Raw genomic sequence first — 14,483 nt, forward strand, 5'->3', positions numbered from 1 at the left:
TTCTGTCGGTATTGGTGAAATTAAGAAAACACACATACATTTATTGTTTCTCTCTCTCTCTCTCTCTCTATATATATATATATATATATATGTCGCCAGCTGTTTTTATGTGCAATAATATTCAAACATTTGTCTATGATGCATTTTTGCTATGCGCAATTCAGAAGCCAGATCGCGCTCACGCGGAGCTTCAGCACACGCAACATGAAAGTCCTGTTTAATTATGATAGAAGAGAGAACCAACTATTCAAACATCTGCTCACACTTTAGGCCTGTGGCTGTTATATTAAGCTAAGTATTTTTTTATTTTTTTTCGATTTTGGCTTCCAAGGATTATAGCCGCATTTCTTCTAGCACAACTCCCTTCCCTTCATAGTGCGGATTCGTTCCTCCGAACCAAAACTTAACATCTGAATCAGCTCAATCAGTGATTGTTATAAAATGCCGTCTTTACTGTTGCTACATTGCAGGACATATTTGATAGTAAAACGTTGAAAGTACAATCTGCTGTTCCCCATTGAAATGTGTGTGCGCGCGTGTGCCTGCGCGGCGGCGTGCTCCAAAACGGACAAGCACACTTTGAGCTTCGGGCGCGTCGAAATAACACACAAAAATATGCCAAAAATACACACACAATGTGTCAAAATGGCCGGTTATGAGAGTCTTCACTTTTATGTTTTAAGTGGACGAGAACAGTTGGGAGAAAATCCGATGCGTGTCAGTATATTGTCTTAAAGTGTCAGACTGGAGCGTGAGCCATCAATGTTAATCAAAGAACAAAATGCAAAGAGAAAATCACCCACAGCTCTTAATCTCAACAACGTTATAGCTTTAATAAACATAAATCTATCAGTACATACAGTGAAAACTATGCAGTGCTCATTTACATTTGATCACTTTTGTAACTATTACTTACCTGAACATTAATATTAGTAGACCTTCATGGAAAAATGAAAGCACTGTTTATTTCATTTCGTTTGTGTGTTTGTTTTATTGTATTTGTCAGTTTGTTTTACTTTGTTTCTTTGTTCATGTTGTTACTGTATCTTATCTTATGTATATAAAACACTAAAAATACCTGCACACTGGTGCATTTACAAATTGATGAAGTGCAGGCATTTTTAGTGTTTTATATACATAAGATAAGATACTGTAAGAATATGAACAAAGAAGCAAAGTAAAACAAGAAGTACCGATAAGAATACCGTTAAAGTACCGGATCGATAAGCAGTATCGGTAAGAGTAGTAATACCGTTAAAACCTTAACGATACCCATCCCTAATTATGACCGTGCCTATTACATAGGAAGAGTAACAGATCACTGTCTCTGTGAAGGTGTTGACGTCCCTCACGTGAAGTTCAAGTTTCTACACAAAGACCCGGCATGCAACTCATTCTCGTGGCCAAGGAGAGACGACATTGAGTGTGTTCATCCCATGTGGATCTTTTATGGACCTGTTACCATAACGGGACATAACCCATTCAAAGTTGCTGACTTGTTTGAAGTTGTGTTAGCATTCCAGGACCGCAGGACACTATTCAGCAGAATTACTCATTTTATCTGTCCACGTTACAAATGTTATTTCATTCACAATGTATGATCTTTAAATTTAATAGTATGATGACAGGTTATTTTAATGTGTTATGAACTTGTTCTATTCTTTGCCAGTTTTCATGAAATGGTATTATTTTGTGTTACAGAGGCAATCTTGCAGGATTGTTTAATTTTTTCCGTCCACGTTACACACGTTATAACTTTGCACACTTGTAGGAGTTCCTTTGTCTTCTACATTTGGCAAATAAATTTGAAAAATATACCTGTGGTATTTGTTAGTAATTTTGCTGGCTTTCAGTTTAAGAACATACCAGAATCAAAAAATGCACCTTTAAGTTTACAGAACAGATAATATTAGATGGCCACCCTGCCTGCATGGAAGTCCTATTACCAGTTTTGTGAACCATACACAACCCATGACTCGTAACTATACCAAACTAGGAACAAAGCAAAACATGAACTGGGATTCAACCAGAATTTTATTAAACTGAATTAGATTAAGTACACTTTCTGCTTGAATTTACACAGTTTTTCCGTCCATGTTACATACGTTAAATTTTACATCAACTCAACTTTGATCAAAGTTTACTAGTTTACCATTACCAGATTTATCCTGCCTTTTACACAGATGTACCCCAGGTTTTCTCAGGATGTTAACCTGAGGTCAATGGCTTTCTCCATGAAGATTGATTTTGCAGGCTATTGTCCTTGCAGTTAGGCCTAAACTGTGGAATCGCCCTGCTACATGTCCTAGGCCAGGAATGGGCAACTTCGGTCCTGGAGGGCCACTGTCCTGCAGAGTTTAGCTCCAACCCTAATCAAACACACCTGAACCAGTTAATCAAGGTCTTCAAGATCACTAGAAAGCTACAAGCAGGTGTGTTTGATTAGGGTTGGAGCTAAACTCTGCAGGACAGTGGCCCTCCAGGACCGAAGTTGCCCATCCCTGTCCTAGGCTATTAGCCCTGCCGGGCCTGTTGAAAGCCCTTGCTTGCACTGGCCTGACTGTGGAAAAGCGGCTATTGCTAGATCTCTAGCTCTCTGTATGTTTTCAATCATAAGCTGATATTGTTTATTATTTTGTGCATGCCTACACAGTTTTATGCATTTTACTTGATACAGATTTAGACTTCAGCTGACATGTAAAATTGTAACTAGGTCATTCTTCATTTGACTAATCAATACAATTAATCTAATTCATGACTCTGGCTTCTTTACTCCTCTCACTGGAGATCAATTGGGAATTTAGCACTCTAAGGTGATTTATGTTCCCTTCACGTGCTATCGGAAATTTCCAATTTCCCACTTATGAAGTCGTGATTACGAGCTTGTCGTATTCAAGTGGTTTAATGTCGGAAAGAATAAAATGTAGCATCCCATTGGTTGACAATCATATGAACAGTCACACTATGTAGTTTGGTGACAGTTCTAGAATTTCGGTCAAATACATGCTTATTTCACTGCTTATAAAACATATAATTTGCTTCGAATGATCATTCATATCTAGCCTATAAATACACTACTTTAGAGACAAGACAAAGGGATGTAGTTGTTGCGAGAACAGCATCGACAGCAGCAATGGTTGTCCCCTCCACTATGTTTAAAGTTTATGACCCGGAAACTCGGGTATCAAAATTATTTCCACATTTCCCAGTAGTAAATACGACTTGAGAGGCCATTCACATCCAATTTCTGATTAGGAAACTCGTATTTACGATCATGCCGATAGCACGTGAAGGCAGCATTAGTACTGTAACAATAATCAGCACATTATACAGTCTCTCAAACATGGTGTTTCCAGTCTGTGAAATTAATTCCACACAACATACAAAACCAGTTCTCTCATACATGAATTCTCATGTGGTACTTAAGAGCTGCTTTATATCTATAACTTTTTCCACAGTGACCACATGTAAATGGCTTCTCTCCAGTGTGAACTCTCATGTGCCTGTTAAGAGATCCTTTTCGGTTGAAACTTTTTCCACATTGTTGGCATGTGAAAGGTTTCTCTCCAGTGTGAATTCTTAGGTGGTCTTTAAAGTGTCGTTTTCGACTGAAACTATTTCCACACTGAGGGCATGTGTAGGATGTCTCTACAGAGTGAATTCTCATGTGGTATTTAAAGGATCCTTTTTGATTGAAACTCTTTCCACACTGAGGGCACGTGTAGGATTTTTCTCCAGAGTGAAGTCTCATGTGGGCTTTAAAGTTTTCATGTCGATCAAAAGTCCTTCCACACTGTTGGCAGGTAAAATGCTTCTCTCTAGTGTGAATTATAATGTGTCTGTTAAAGCTTCCTTTTTGAGTGAAACTGATTCCACACTGTTGGCAGGTGAAAAGGCTCTTTCCAGAGTGAACCGTCATGTGGGAATTCAGATTTGCTTTATGGCAGAAACTTCTTCCACACTGTTGGCAGGTGAAAGGCTTATCTCCAGTGTGAACGCTCACAGTGTGGACTTTAAGATTTCCAATTTGAGTGAAACTCCTTCCACACTGAAGGCATGTGTAAGGCTTCTCTCCATTGTGTGTTCTCATGTGTCTGCTAAGAGTTACTTTTTGAGCAAACGTTTTTCCACATTGAGAGCATGTGAAAGGTTTCTCTCCAGTGTGAATTCTGACGTGTCTGTTAAGGCTTTCTTTCAGAGCAAAAGTCTTTCCACATTGAGAGCATGTGAAAGGTTTCTCTCCAGTGTGAATTCTCATGTGCTTTTTAAGGCTCCCCTTAAGAGTGAATCTGTTTCCACACTGTTGGCAGACGAAAGGGCTCTCTCCAGTGTGAACTCTCATGTGAACTTTAAGGTTTCCTTTAAAACTGAAACTCCTTCCACACTGAAGGCATGTGTAAGGCTTCTCTCCAGTGTGAATTCTCATGTGCTTTTTAAGGCTCCCCTTAAGAGTGAATCTGTTTCCACACTGTTGGCAGACGAAAGGGCTCTCTCCAGTGTGAACTCTCATGTGAACTTTAAGGCTTTCTTTTTTAGATAAATGCTTTCCACAGTGTTGGCAGGTACGAGGCTTCTCTCCAGATTGAACTCTCTTGTGGACCTTAAGCTTTTCATTTTGGCAGGTGAAATTACTTTGAATTCCTGACTTTTTAGCCCTTTTCCGTGAGGAACTCTTTTCAGCCTGGGAGCAACCAAAAGTTTTTTCTTCTGTCATGAAATCATGATTCTTACATTGATGATCTTCCATTTCAATCAGCACTTCACTCTCCTTTTTCAGCACTACCAGGTCTAAGGCAAAAAGAGATAAATGCAAATTTACACCAGTTTAATGGCACAAAGCTACAAACAACAAAACATTTAGACATGTAAAGCATCTAGATCAGAGGTCTCAAACTCAATTCCTGGAGGGCTGCAGCTCTGCAGAGTTTAGCGCCAACCCACACCTGCTTGGAAGTTTCTAGTCATCCTGAAGACCTTGATTAGCTGGATCAGGTGTGTTTGATTAGGGTTGGAGCCAAACTGTGCAGTGTCAATAATCAAGTTTCCATCCAGATTTTGCGCTGTTTTGTTATCGACAAAGAGATATGCGTTAAGAAACTTTTGCGAAATTTGCTGTCTACAGCCTGTTTCCATCCAACTGGCCTTTTACCGATAAAATGGTGTGCGTCATGACGTCATCCCTAAAAAACGAATTGTCGCATAAGTTTTGGTGTATCGCAAAAAAATGTTGCCCTTGAGCTGTTTCCATACATAATTGATCCTTTTGCGTAAATTATAGGCTAGGCTAGCTGTTCTTCATCCATTTGAAACAAACAAAAAAAAAAGCCTATATTAAATTGTATAGGCCTATGTAGGGAATGAATCCTACATTTATATTTATTATTATTTAGCTTTTAGGGAATCACTCTTAAGAGTTGATCTTCATATGATTAATGGTTATTAATCAGAATGTACAACTTATGCCTTGTTAACGACTTGTCCAGCAAGCATTAATAACAGCAGTTATCTCTTTAACAATTTTGTTTATTTCACTCGCGGCCAACGATAAAAATAAACAACTAGTTAACTCAGTTTTAAGCTAGCTCTCAGGTTTATGAGCTTTAGGTAACGCAATCTTTTTGGCAAATAGTTACGACATGTTAAATCACATAACACAGACAAAGATTTCTTAATAAGGTCAAAGTTTTATTCACTATTCTAACATAACATTAATACACAAAATAAACAGACATGAACACACACATACGTTGCAATGGGAGCGGGTTGTTTATATCTGAAGAGAGAGACTTAGGTTTTAATGCTAGCTTTTCAACCTGAGGGAATTCATAGACAAAGAAGTATTTTATCTTTACCCTCAGCGGAAAGATATCCCGGTTTCAGTCAATAAAGAGATTTGCCTTACTTGGTCTTTCAGTTGTTTTGATCGAACTCAGTTCAGGCTTTCTCCGGTTCAAAGAGACTTTTCTCCAAGTGAAGTAGAGACGAACTGTGGCTGCGTTCGGATTGGCTGCTCGGGAGGTCGTGTGACTAGCGCACTCTTCAGTGGTTGGTTGTCTCGTTCTGACGTAATGAAGTTTAGGATTAAAGTTCTTTGAAAGTTTAACTGAGTCTTTGTGTTAGTTGCTTTGCTTCGCCGTGATGTTATGGCCTGAAGCGCTTGCCGCGTGAGCAGAACGAGAGACTCGCTGGCGTGCGTGTCCTCCTGTTGTTTTCAAACTCTTCAACTCCTTCAGGTTGGGTATCCGTTTTTTAACGGGCCGATTTGAGGTCCGCCCTTTTTTGGCGCGTGGCCCAATCGAAAGAGTCTCTGTGGGCGGAGCCCCGCCCCTGCAGAGTTTCGTGTTGCATACATTATCTGCGCAAGTATTTTATCACATAAAAACTTATAACAGCAGACTTCCATTCATCTTGTAAATAGGCGTTAATGAAAAACAGATAAGATTTAATTCATACCACAATATTATTATTCATTAAATCAGCTTTCATCCGAGACCAAACAGTAGCCGTTTAACAGGCACCAAAATACAAGTATCCTTTATATTCGATTTCATAGTTAAGGCATTGATTAAACGATCTTAAATTCTAAATACACATATTAATCAAGTGAAAATGAACAACTAGTACTCAGGAAGATTATAAATTCTGGAAACAGATTTACCATAGATTTAAAATAATGCAACAGCTTATAAATGTCACAAACACACACTTCTTAATACATGTATAGATAATCTGTCTATAGTGTTTCTTTTCTCGAGTATATTTTGTTTAACTTTGTTCTTTAAAACAAAATCCTTCAGGGTGTGGCTCTCTTTGTTTGTTTCACTAGCAACATGGTCCAGTTGAATTCCTTTGTCTGTTTAGAGAAAAGGGCGCGAGTTTTCTTGGAATGTGCGTGATATGCAGGGTCGTAAAAGTCTTTGGTTTGGAAAGTCTGGAAATTGTCTATTTCGAGTCGACCGTAAACACGTCATCCTTTACTGCGACTTAATGGATAGAGATTTATGAATATGGCGCCAGTAAAGTTTAGGCTCCGGGAAGGGGAGTTCTGTTTTCTTTCGAAATGACAAAACGTGAATTTCCTGAGCTGGAATGCAAGCTTTGATTCATCCTTGCATCAGGAATGTGTTGAACCTAGATGTGTGGTATCCTGATCAGGCATTACACCTACATAAAATTATTTTTATTAAGGGTTACACTTTAGTTTGATAGTCCACTTTAGACATGCTACTAACTATAATTAACTTTGTAACTACATGTCAACTAATTCTCATTAAATTGCAACTACATATCTACTAACTCTCAGAGTAGACTGTTAGGGTAGGTTTAGGGTTAGTAGAATAAGTTGACGTATACTTGCAAAGTTTCTGATAGTTAGTATGTTGTGGACCCATAAAAATAAAGTGTTAGAAGATATTAAACAGACAGTCTACTAATACTCTAATGACTGCTAGCTGACATGTAGCTGCAAAGTTACTTACTGTTAGTAGAATGTCTAAAGTGGACTATCGAAATAAAGTGTTACCTTATTAAGGTTTTTATTTATTTTTTGTACTTGGTTATAGACTAGATAGATAGGCAACTGTTGATAATCAAGCAATGATCATAAACAGATGCAGTTGTATTATTATAATTTTTCGGATTAACGTTTATAGGAAATATGAAAGTTCATTCCGGTTATTTTATTTTTCCTAACCAACGGTCGTTGAGCCATATTAGCCGTTAACCGACAAGATTACGGTTTGTATGTCTACAGTCCTAGTTTCAGTTTACCTTTTTTAATGACGAAAATAGACCACTGATACCTGCTGATATAGACAGATATTTACTTACAAGCACACACAGTTCACAATCGCCTGTAGTCCTTTTGGTGCATTCAAACGCAGCTTTTTGGCCAAGACGCAGCCGACGCAACAACACAGTGAACTTTTGTCGCCACTAGTTCTTTGACGTCAGCTTGGTGTGTCCTGGGATTAAAGCGGTCATGAATTGAGAATTCAAATTTTCCTTGATCTTTTGGCAATTTGCATAATGTCAGCCTATGGTTTTCATTGGCTGCCCATGAATGTCGAGTACAAATCTCTGTTTAATGCTGCAAATTGACACTTTTCACTTATTATTTTAATTGATGCAGTCGTAATTGATTTTGTTTGCGTGTGAATAGATTTAATCATGTACTTTTACCCCCGGTTTCACAAACAAGGTTTAGGCCTAATCTCAGACTAATATGTAAATCTGAGCTGTTTGAATTAAAAAAAACTTGCACTAACTGATCTTAAAATATATAAGTGCCTTTGTTGTGTCTCAAGATACACATAAGTATTGTTTTTTTCAAAGGCATGTTTATAAAAAGTACTTAAATGTCCTAATTGAACTACTGCCTAATCCTGTTTTAACCTAAGCCCTGTCTTTGAAACCAGGCCTTTGGGTATTTTTGCCACAACCCTAACAGTTAACAGTGATGTAGAAGAATTACGGAGCGGTGTTTGCTTGTTGCTGCTGGACGCTTGGCAACAGACAGCCAATCAGAAATTGAGCAGCGATGCTCATGTCACGTCAGTAACAGGAAACGCGCGCCGTGTAAACAGCAGCCGGTGAGAAGAAATATCAAAAGACGGAAAGCGTGTGAACTGGAGTAGGAGATTATTATTCTTACGCTAACGCTACTGTACAAGTAAACACTAACGTAAGTCTCACCACACAAAAGAAATTCAAAGAAATATTCACATACTTTGCTCCTTGTTTCCTTTATTTTGTACGTTTGTCTGTTTTCTTGGCTTTGTGCATCTCATGAGGCCGTTCACGGTGTGCCTAAAAACGCGTTTAAAATGCTAAGCGTGCTGCTTTCTCCTTTCCAAAGCGCTCTGTAGCTTGCGCTCCCATGGCGTCTGCCGTTGCCAAGCAACCATGACCTGCGCTCTTAATAAAGACGCAGAAGTTTCAGCAAAGGATAAATGGATTTCCAGCACTCAATCACTTGCAGTAGCTCTGCTACTAAATTTATATAAAAATGGCTATCCCTGCCTGTACAGCTATGATCAGCTGTTCCTCAATCTTTGCTGATCTAAAGACATAAGTGGCGACGTTGTTTTTAATAACTGGCAAGACGCGGGAAAAGCTGTGTAAACAAGTTGCCTGCTGTTCGTCCAATCAGCGACAGTGACACCGCAAATATGCAAATAAGAATGTTAACCCGGGGTTTAGGATTGTACAGTGTGAAACGTCTTTTAATGAATACCCAGGGTTAACGGTTAACCCCAGGTATAATATGAGCAGTGTGAAACGTCTTTTAATGAATACCCAGGGTTAACAGTTAACCCCAGGTATAATATGAGCAGTGCGAAATGTGATTACAGATAACCCAGGTTTCCGCTTATCCGGGGTTTAAGATGGCCCAGGGTTAACAATTTCAAGTGTGAAAAGCCCTTTTCTAAAGCTACAAAAAAAAACTTAATTTAATTTAAAAATAATAATAATTAAATTAAAAATTCTTCTGTTATAAAGTCCCTATGTATGTATGTATATATATATATATATATATATATATACACACACATGTGTGTGTGTATAGATATCAAGAGATGGAAACTCGAGACTTGACTTGGACTCGTAAAAAATGCAAGTCATTTGGTATAGGAGTTTATATGAATGTATCTCTGAGGGAAACTGGCTGTCTTAAAAAGAAGTTTAGATGATATTTCCTTTTCATCTTGCCTCCATATAATGCATATTAAAGTAGTGCTTTGTTTACAGCGGCAACCAAGGAAACAATGTTTAATTGTTCAAGCGCCATCTGCATTAATTCAGTCTGTCTGCTGTTTTGTTTCGTACAGATGTTTTATGTAGAATAGTTTCACAAAACTAAAGTCAGACCATTTTGTTTTTGCTTCAAATTTGAAATTATGCATTCCTACTTAGATTAAAAACTGCTCATGCTGGATGTATGCAGCCTCTTTGTTTGGATTGTGTTGTGTTTAAAATACAGTAATCTTAAATTGAAAAAGAGCACAGACAAAGCCTTAGTTTGTTTATATGAGATTTATTTCATTTGATTCATTGGGGTTTGTTTTCAAATTTAGTTTTGTTGTTTGTTGTTGTGCAGCATTTTATCTGACAATTAATAAATGGACACCTTTTCATTTCTAATTTGTCTTAAATTTAGTTTTTTTTAGTTTTTGAGAAAATCATATCTTGAAATCAGTATTTCAAAACGGATTTAGCCTCAATAACTAGCTGAAAGAACTGCTGCTAATAGAACAAAGACTTGACTTGGACCTCAGAGACTGAACATGTGAATGAAAACCAACCTGTTTGCTCCTCAGTATCTTCATGTTTGACTCTGAATGCTTCTTCAATCTTCACATCTTCACTCTCTTCTTTAATAAACTCCATCTTTATAACAGTGTGTCACGTGGATCTCAGTTCCTTGGACTTTTTCTGTGTCGCAGCCTTATGACATCATATCTCCACATCAAAATAAAAGTCCCGTTCACACACAGCTGTCTAAATCACAAAAGGGCATAGAAATGTACCATTTTTAACAGATCAGTAACAAATGTGATGAAAACAAACATGTTAAAAAAGAGTGCGAGTTCATAATGCAGAATTAATGTGTATGAATTAAAACACAATTGAGTGGTTTCCCGGACAGGGTTTAAATTAAGCCAGGCTTAATCTAGAATAGTTAATCATGGTTTTAAATTTTTTTTAAAAATCTATTTTTAGCATACTTATCATGAAATAAATATGTTTGAAATCCAATTAAGTATATTTATTTTTCACTAGGGTGTACTCAATAATTGCAGAAGAAATTGTTTAATTTTGCACGCATAAGGAAAATGTGGATTATCTTTTGATCTTTTCCAAGATTATCTGTATTGTATGTATTTCCCAAATAATAAAAAGTCATAATCGGAAAAGAAATTAGTAATTTGAGCATGAAATGTACTGTAAATAAACAATAACGTTTCTAATAGCTGATCAGCTGCCATGTTGATAAAGCAATGTAAACATATCCGATTTTCTTCTTCCCGTTCTTTGGCGGCGTTACGTTTTCGACTCGTACATTGTACGTCACATCCCGCTTGTCCCGCATGTCGCTTGATACAGGTTGTGTGAGAATGCATGCGCAAATTCCAGAAAATCGTTGGCCGTGTGAATTAACTAACATCAAACGATTCCGGTACAATTCCTGGAACATTACCCCTGTATTTTCCAGAATCTCTGTGTAAAAGTGGCTTTAGTGACAAGAGGATGCCAAAATTAACACAATGGTATTAGTTTGTGGTAATATGCAAACCAACAATGCAATACACTACTGATAACTATTAGGGAGCATTCAGAGTGAAGTTACGTTTGAGTATTATCAACGTCGTCCTTTCTGAGGACATCAACTTCCCCAGTGGTTGAATGAAATTAGCACCACTCTTTCAGGAAACATGGGACTGGGCCACCTTGAGCTAAGCTGACTGCAAAGATTCGGCTAGCAAGCAGCTCCAGAAGATCCTCTAGACCAGGGGTCGGCAAGTAAGTTTGGCATCGGGCCAAAAATAAATTTGCCACTAGATGGCGGGTCAAAGGATAATTTAAGAAATTAATTGATAAAAAAATGCAACTAGAATTGCCTGATAGACTGTTAGTGTCTTTTGTAACTGGTAGTGAGCTGTTTAAATCCTGTAGTAGGACAGTCATTATCAAAAAGCCACATTTGTGGCGCCAACTATTTCCCCTCCGCGCTCCAAGCATTTAATAACAAGTCAATAACCACACCTCAAAATTTTAAGAAATATACACATAATCCTATAAAAAAGGCTTAATATTGAATTCTTCGTTCAACCCAAAAGGTGAAAAAGTATTAAAAATTATAAATTCAAAAACATTCCCATTGTAAGCGTTTCCTCTCAAAACCTCCCCCTCTTGACGGTTTTTGTACTCTCTCTATGCCAATATACTGTAAGGCACTAAACATTGTGGCCCACTTGTCTAAAGTGAGATGCAATAGGGCTGCATATCATTACTCCGATGTTCACCGATGCAAATATGTAATGATCTAGAAATGTTGCCAACATACACAGGACCACACAGACAACGGTATCAGTATCTCACAGAAGTGAGTACACCCTCACATTTTTGTAAATATTTTATTATATCTTTTCATGTGACTACATTGTAGCAAAGTGTCATTTTTTCAGTGTTGTCACACGAAAAGATACAATAAAATATTTACTGTATCATGTGTAGATGAACAAGTAATTGTACTACGTATCAAAATGTTGCAGCCGGTGTGTGGATGGCTAAAAGATTTACACTGGGCAGTTACCGAGCCTATAATTACCAGGAGGAAGAGTCTAGTTCGTTTGAGCCCTACAAACACTATCAGAGCGGTTCAGCTTGTACTGTATATGTGAACAAACAAGTGATGTCAGCACCAATAGCCTCGTGGTTAGTGTGTCAACTAGGGATGCAACGATTATAGATTTTGCTGGTACGATTATTGTCTGATGAATAATCACGGTTTTACGATTATGACGATTATTATGCATTTATTAATTTCCTAACATTTAATAATGTATAAAATCACATGAACACTCTTTAGATGTTAAAGTGTTATTTATTACTGGCTTTTGAAACAGAAATAACACAGTAACCAACAATACAGCACAAAATAATAATAAACAAACAACAAACAAAAGTCCATCTCTCCCATTAGAATAAAAAAAGGTGACCGCTGCTCTGTAAACATCCATGACAGTATTTCTCTTTTGAAAATAAGAAATGGAAATAGATCACAAAAGTACTTAATGTTTTCAGTTTGTACATTCTTTACATTTCTTTTGTACCTGGGGTAGAGAATTTGGAAACATGGTGAAAAAAAAATCTTGTTGGTTTTTACTTATGAATAATACTACAACAGCAATAGTAAATAAATTTAATGAAGTATTATTAATATACAACTAATACTAACTTTATTTATCCCACAGGGGAAACTGTTACTAATGATGGAAATAAATAAAGTGAAATATTATTGTAATCAACTGTCATCCATACGTATTCATTTTAATAATCTTTATAATAATTCATATGATTTTACATGTAGCCTGAGAAAATCATGTCTATTGTTTTGGTTTGTGAGATCGGAGATTCATTCAGGAGGACACAAATGTCTTGAGAACGCTGCCGGTGACTTTTATTAATTAAATAAATTAAATAGCCTACTGGAGAGACACAGGCGGTTTCTCAATATGCGTTCTTCAGCGATCTTGCGTCCTTGTGTTCTCGTTCTACGTCATCATTAACCGCCGAAGTTCAGTTCCAATTCTCAAGAACGCAAGTACAGAGGATGCATGAAAGTGCCCGGATATGTTCTTGAAATTGAGGATGCATCGAGTGCAGACTTGAGAGAATCGAGCCGTTAGAAATCCCAGAAGACGTTGTGGGCGGCCGGTGTACGGAAGCCTGTAAGCTTTAAACTCGCTCTCGCAAATACTTGACGGCTCTTGAAGTTGAAAGTAAACATTTATCGTTTTGTTTTGGTTAATTTTAATAAAGTTATAAGACCCGGAGAAAGTCTGTATTTTTATTGGCATATTAAAATGAATCTTAACAATAAAACATATAACGCTGTAAAATAAAACAATACAATTAAGTAATATATATATATAATAGTATGAAATGTTTTAATAAATTATGACATTTTGTAATATTGTTCATTGGCCGCTGCTTATGCTGAGACTATGCGGTCAGTTAAGCAAGAACGCAGCAAGTTACATCTCAGTTCTCATAAGTGTGCGTTCTGTGTTCTCGCGTCCTTCCGAGTTCGTTCTTCCTATTTAATCTCTTTCTGATCTGAAGCGGGCAGAATGCTGAGCTAACGAGCCGTAGCTTTGCGTCAGGTGGTTCTTGCCTTCATGTCGTGCATTAAAATCATTCAATGTACAGCTAGCCGTGCATTATCCCTTATGTATTCTCTCTTTAGCATTAGTTTTTTTACGGCAATATTTAAATGACTTCTTGGTGTACCCAAAATGGTCCCACACTTTCGACAGGCATTTCTCTGGTGGAAATAAAGCTTCGCTGTTTAGTCCCTCTGTCACTAATCTAATGCGTGTAGTAGCCTTCGTGTCTCTGATAAGCACGTAATTTTAAACTGGTGCACCACTAGTGTGACTGTTTTCATTTTGCACAAGCTGCAACAGTTCAGCTCTGTGCAACAGAAACACTCGGTTTTGTGGAACCTTTACGATTAATTAACCGTGACGTTTTAAAGTGCGGTTAATCGCGGAACCGGTTAATCGCTGCATCCCTAGTGTCAACACTCACGGCGACCCGAGTTCGACTTCCGTCTTGAGGTCCTTTGCTACAGTGAAAAGAGACAAATATAAGATCTCATCAAACACAACTATGGAATACACAACTCTTTTGTTACCTGTTACTGTAATAAAACTAGAAATGCACTGATTGCAATTTTCTTGGCCGGTTCCGATTTT

General features: G+C 37.5%; 1 protein-coding gene across 1 annotated transcript; it reads right to left on the reverse strand.

The window, feature by feature from the left end:
- Positions 1-2,017: 2,017 nt before the first annotated feature.
- On the reverse strand, positions 2,018-10,415 carry LOC306861138 (uncharacterized protein). Its single transcript, XM_079403234.1, has 2 exons — positions 10,305-10,415; positions 2,018-4,788 (listed from the first exon to the last, which is right to left on the reverse strand). Exons 1-2 carry the CDS (start codon positions 10,387-10,389, stop codon positions 3,398-3,400), a joined length of 1,476 nt encoding a protein of 491 aa, XP_079259360.1. The 5' UTR covers positions 10,390-10,415; the 3' UTR covers positions 2,018-3,397.
- Between the last annotated feature and the right edge of the window lie 4,068 nt (positions 10,416-14,483).

This window comes from Barbus barbus (genome assembly GCF_936440315.1).
Source record: "Barbus barbus genome assembly, chromosome: 42".
Classification (NCBI taxonomy): Eukaryota; Metazoa; Chordata; class Actinopteri; order Cypriniformes; family Cyprinidae; genus Barbus; species Barbus barbus.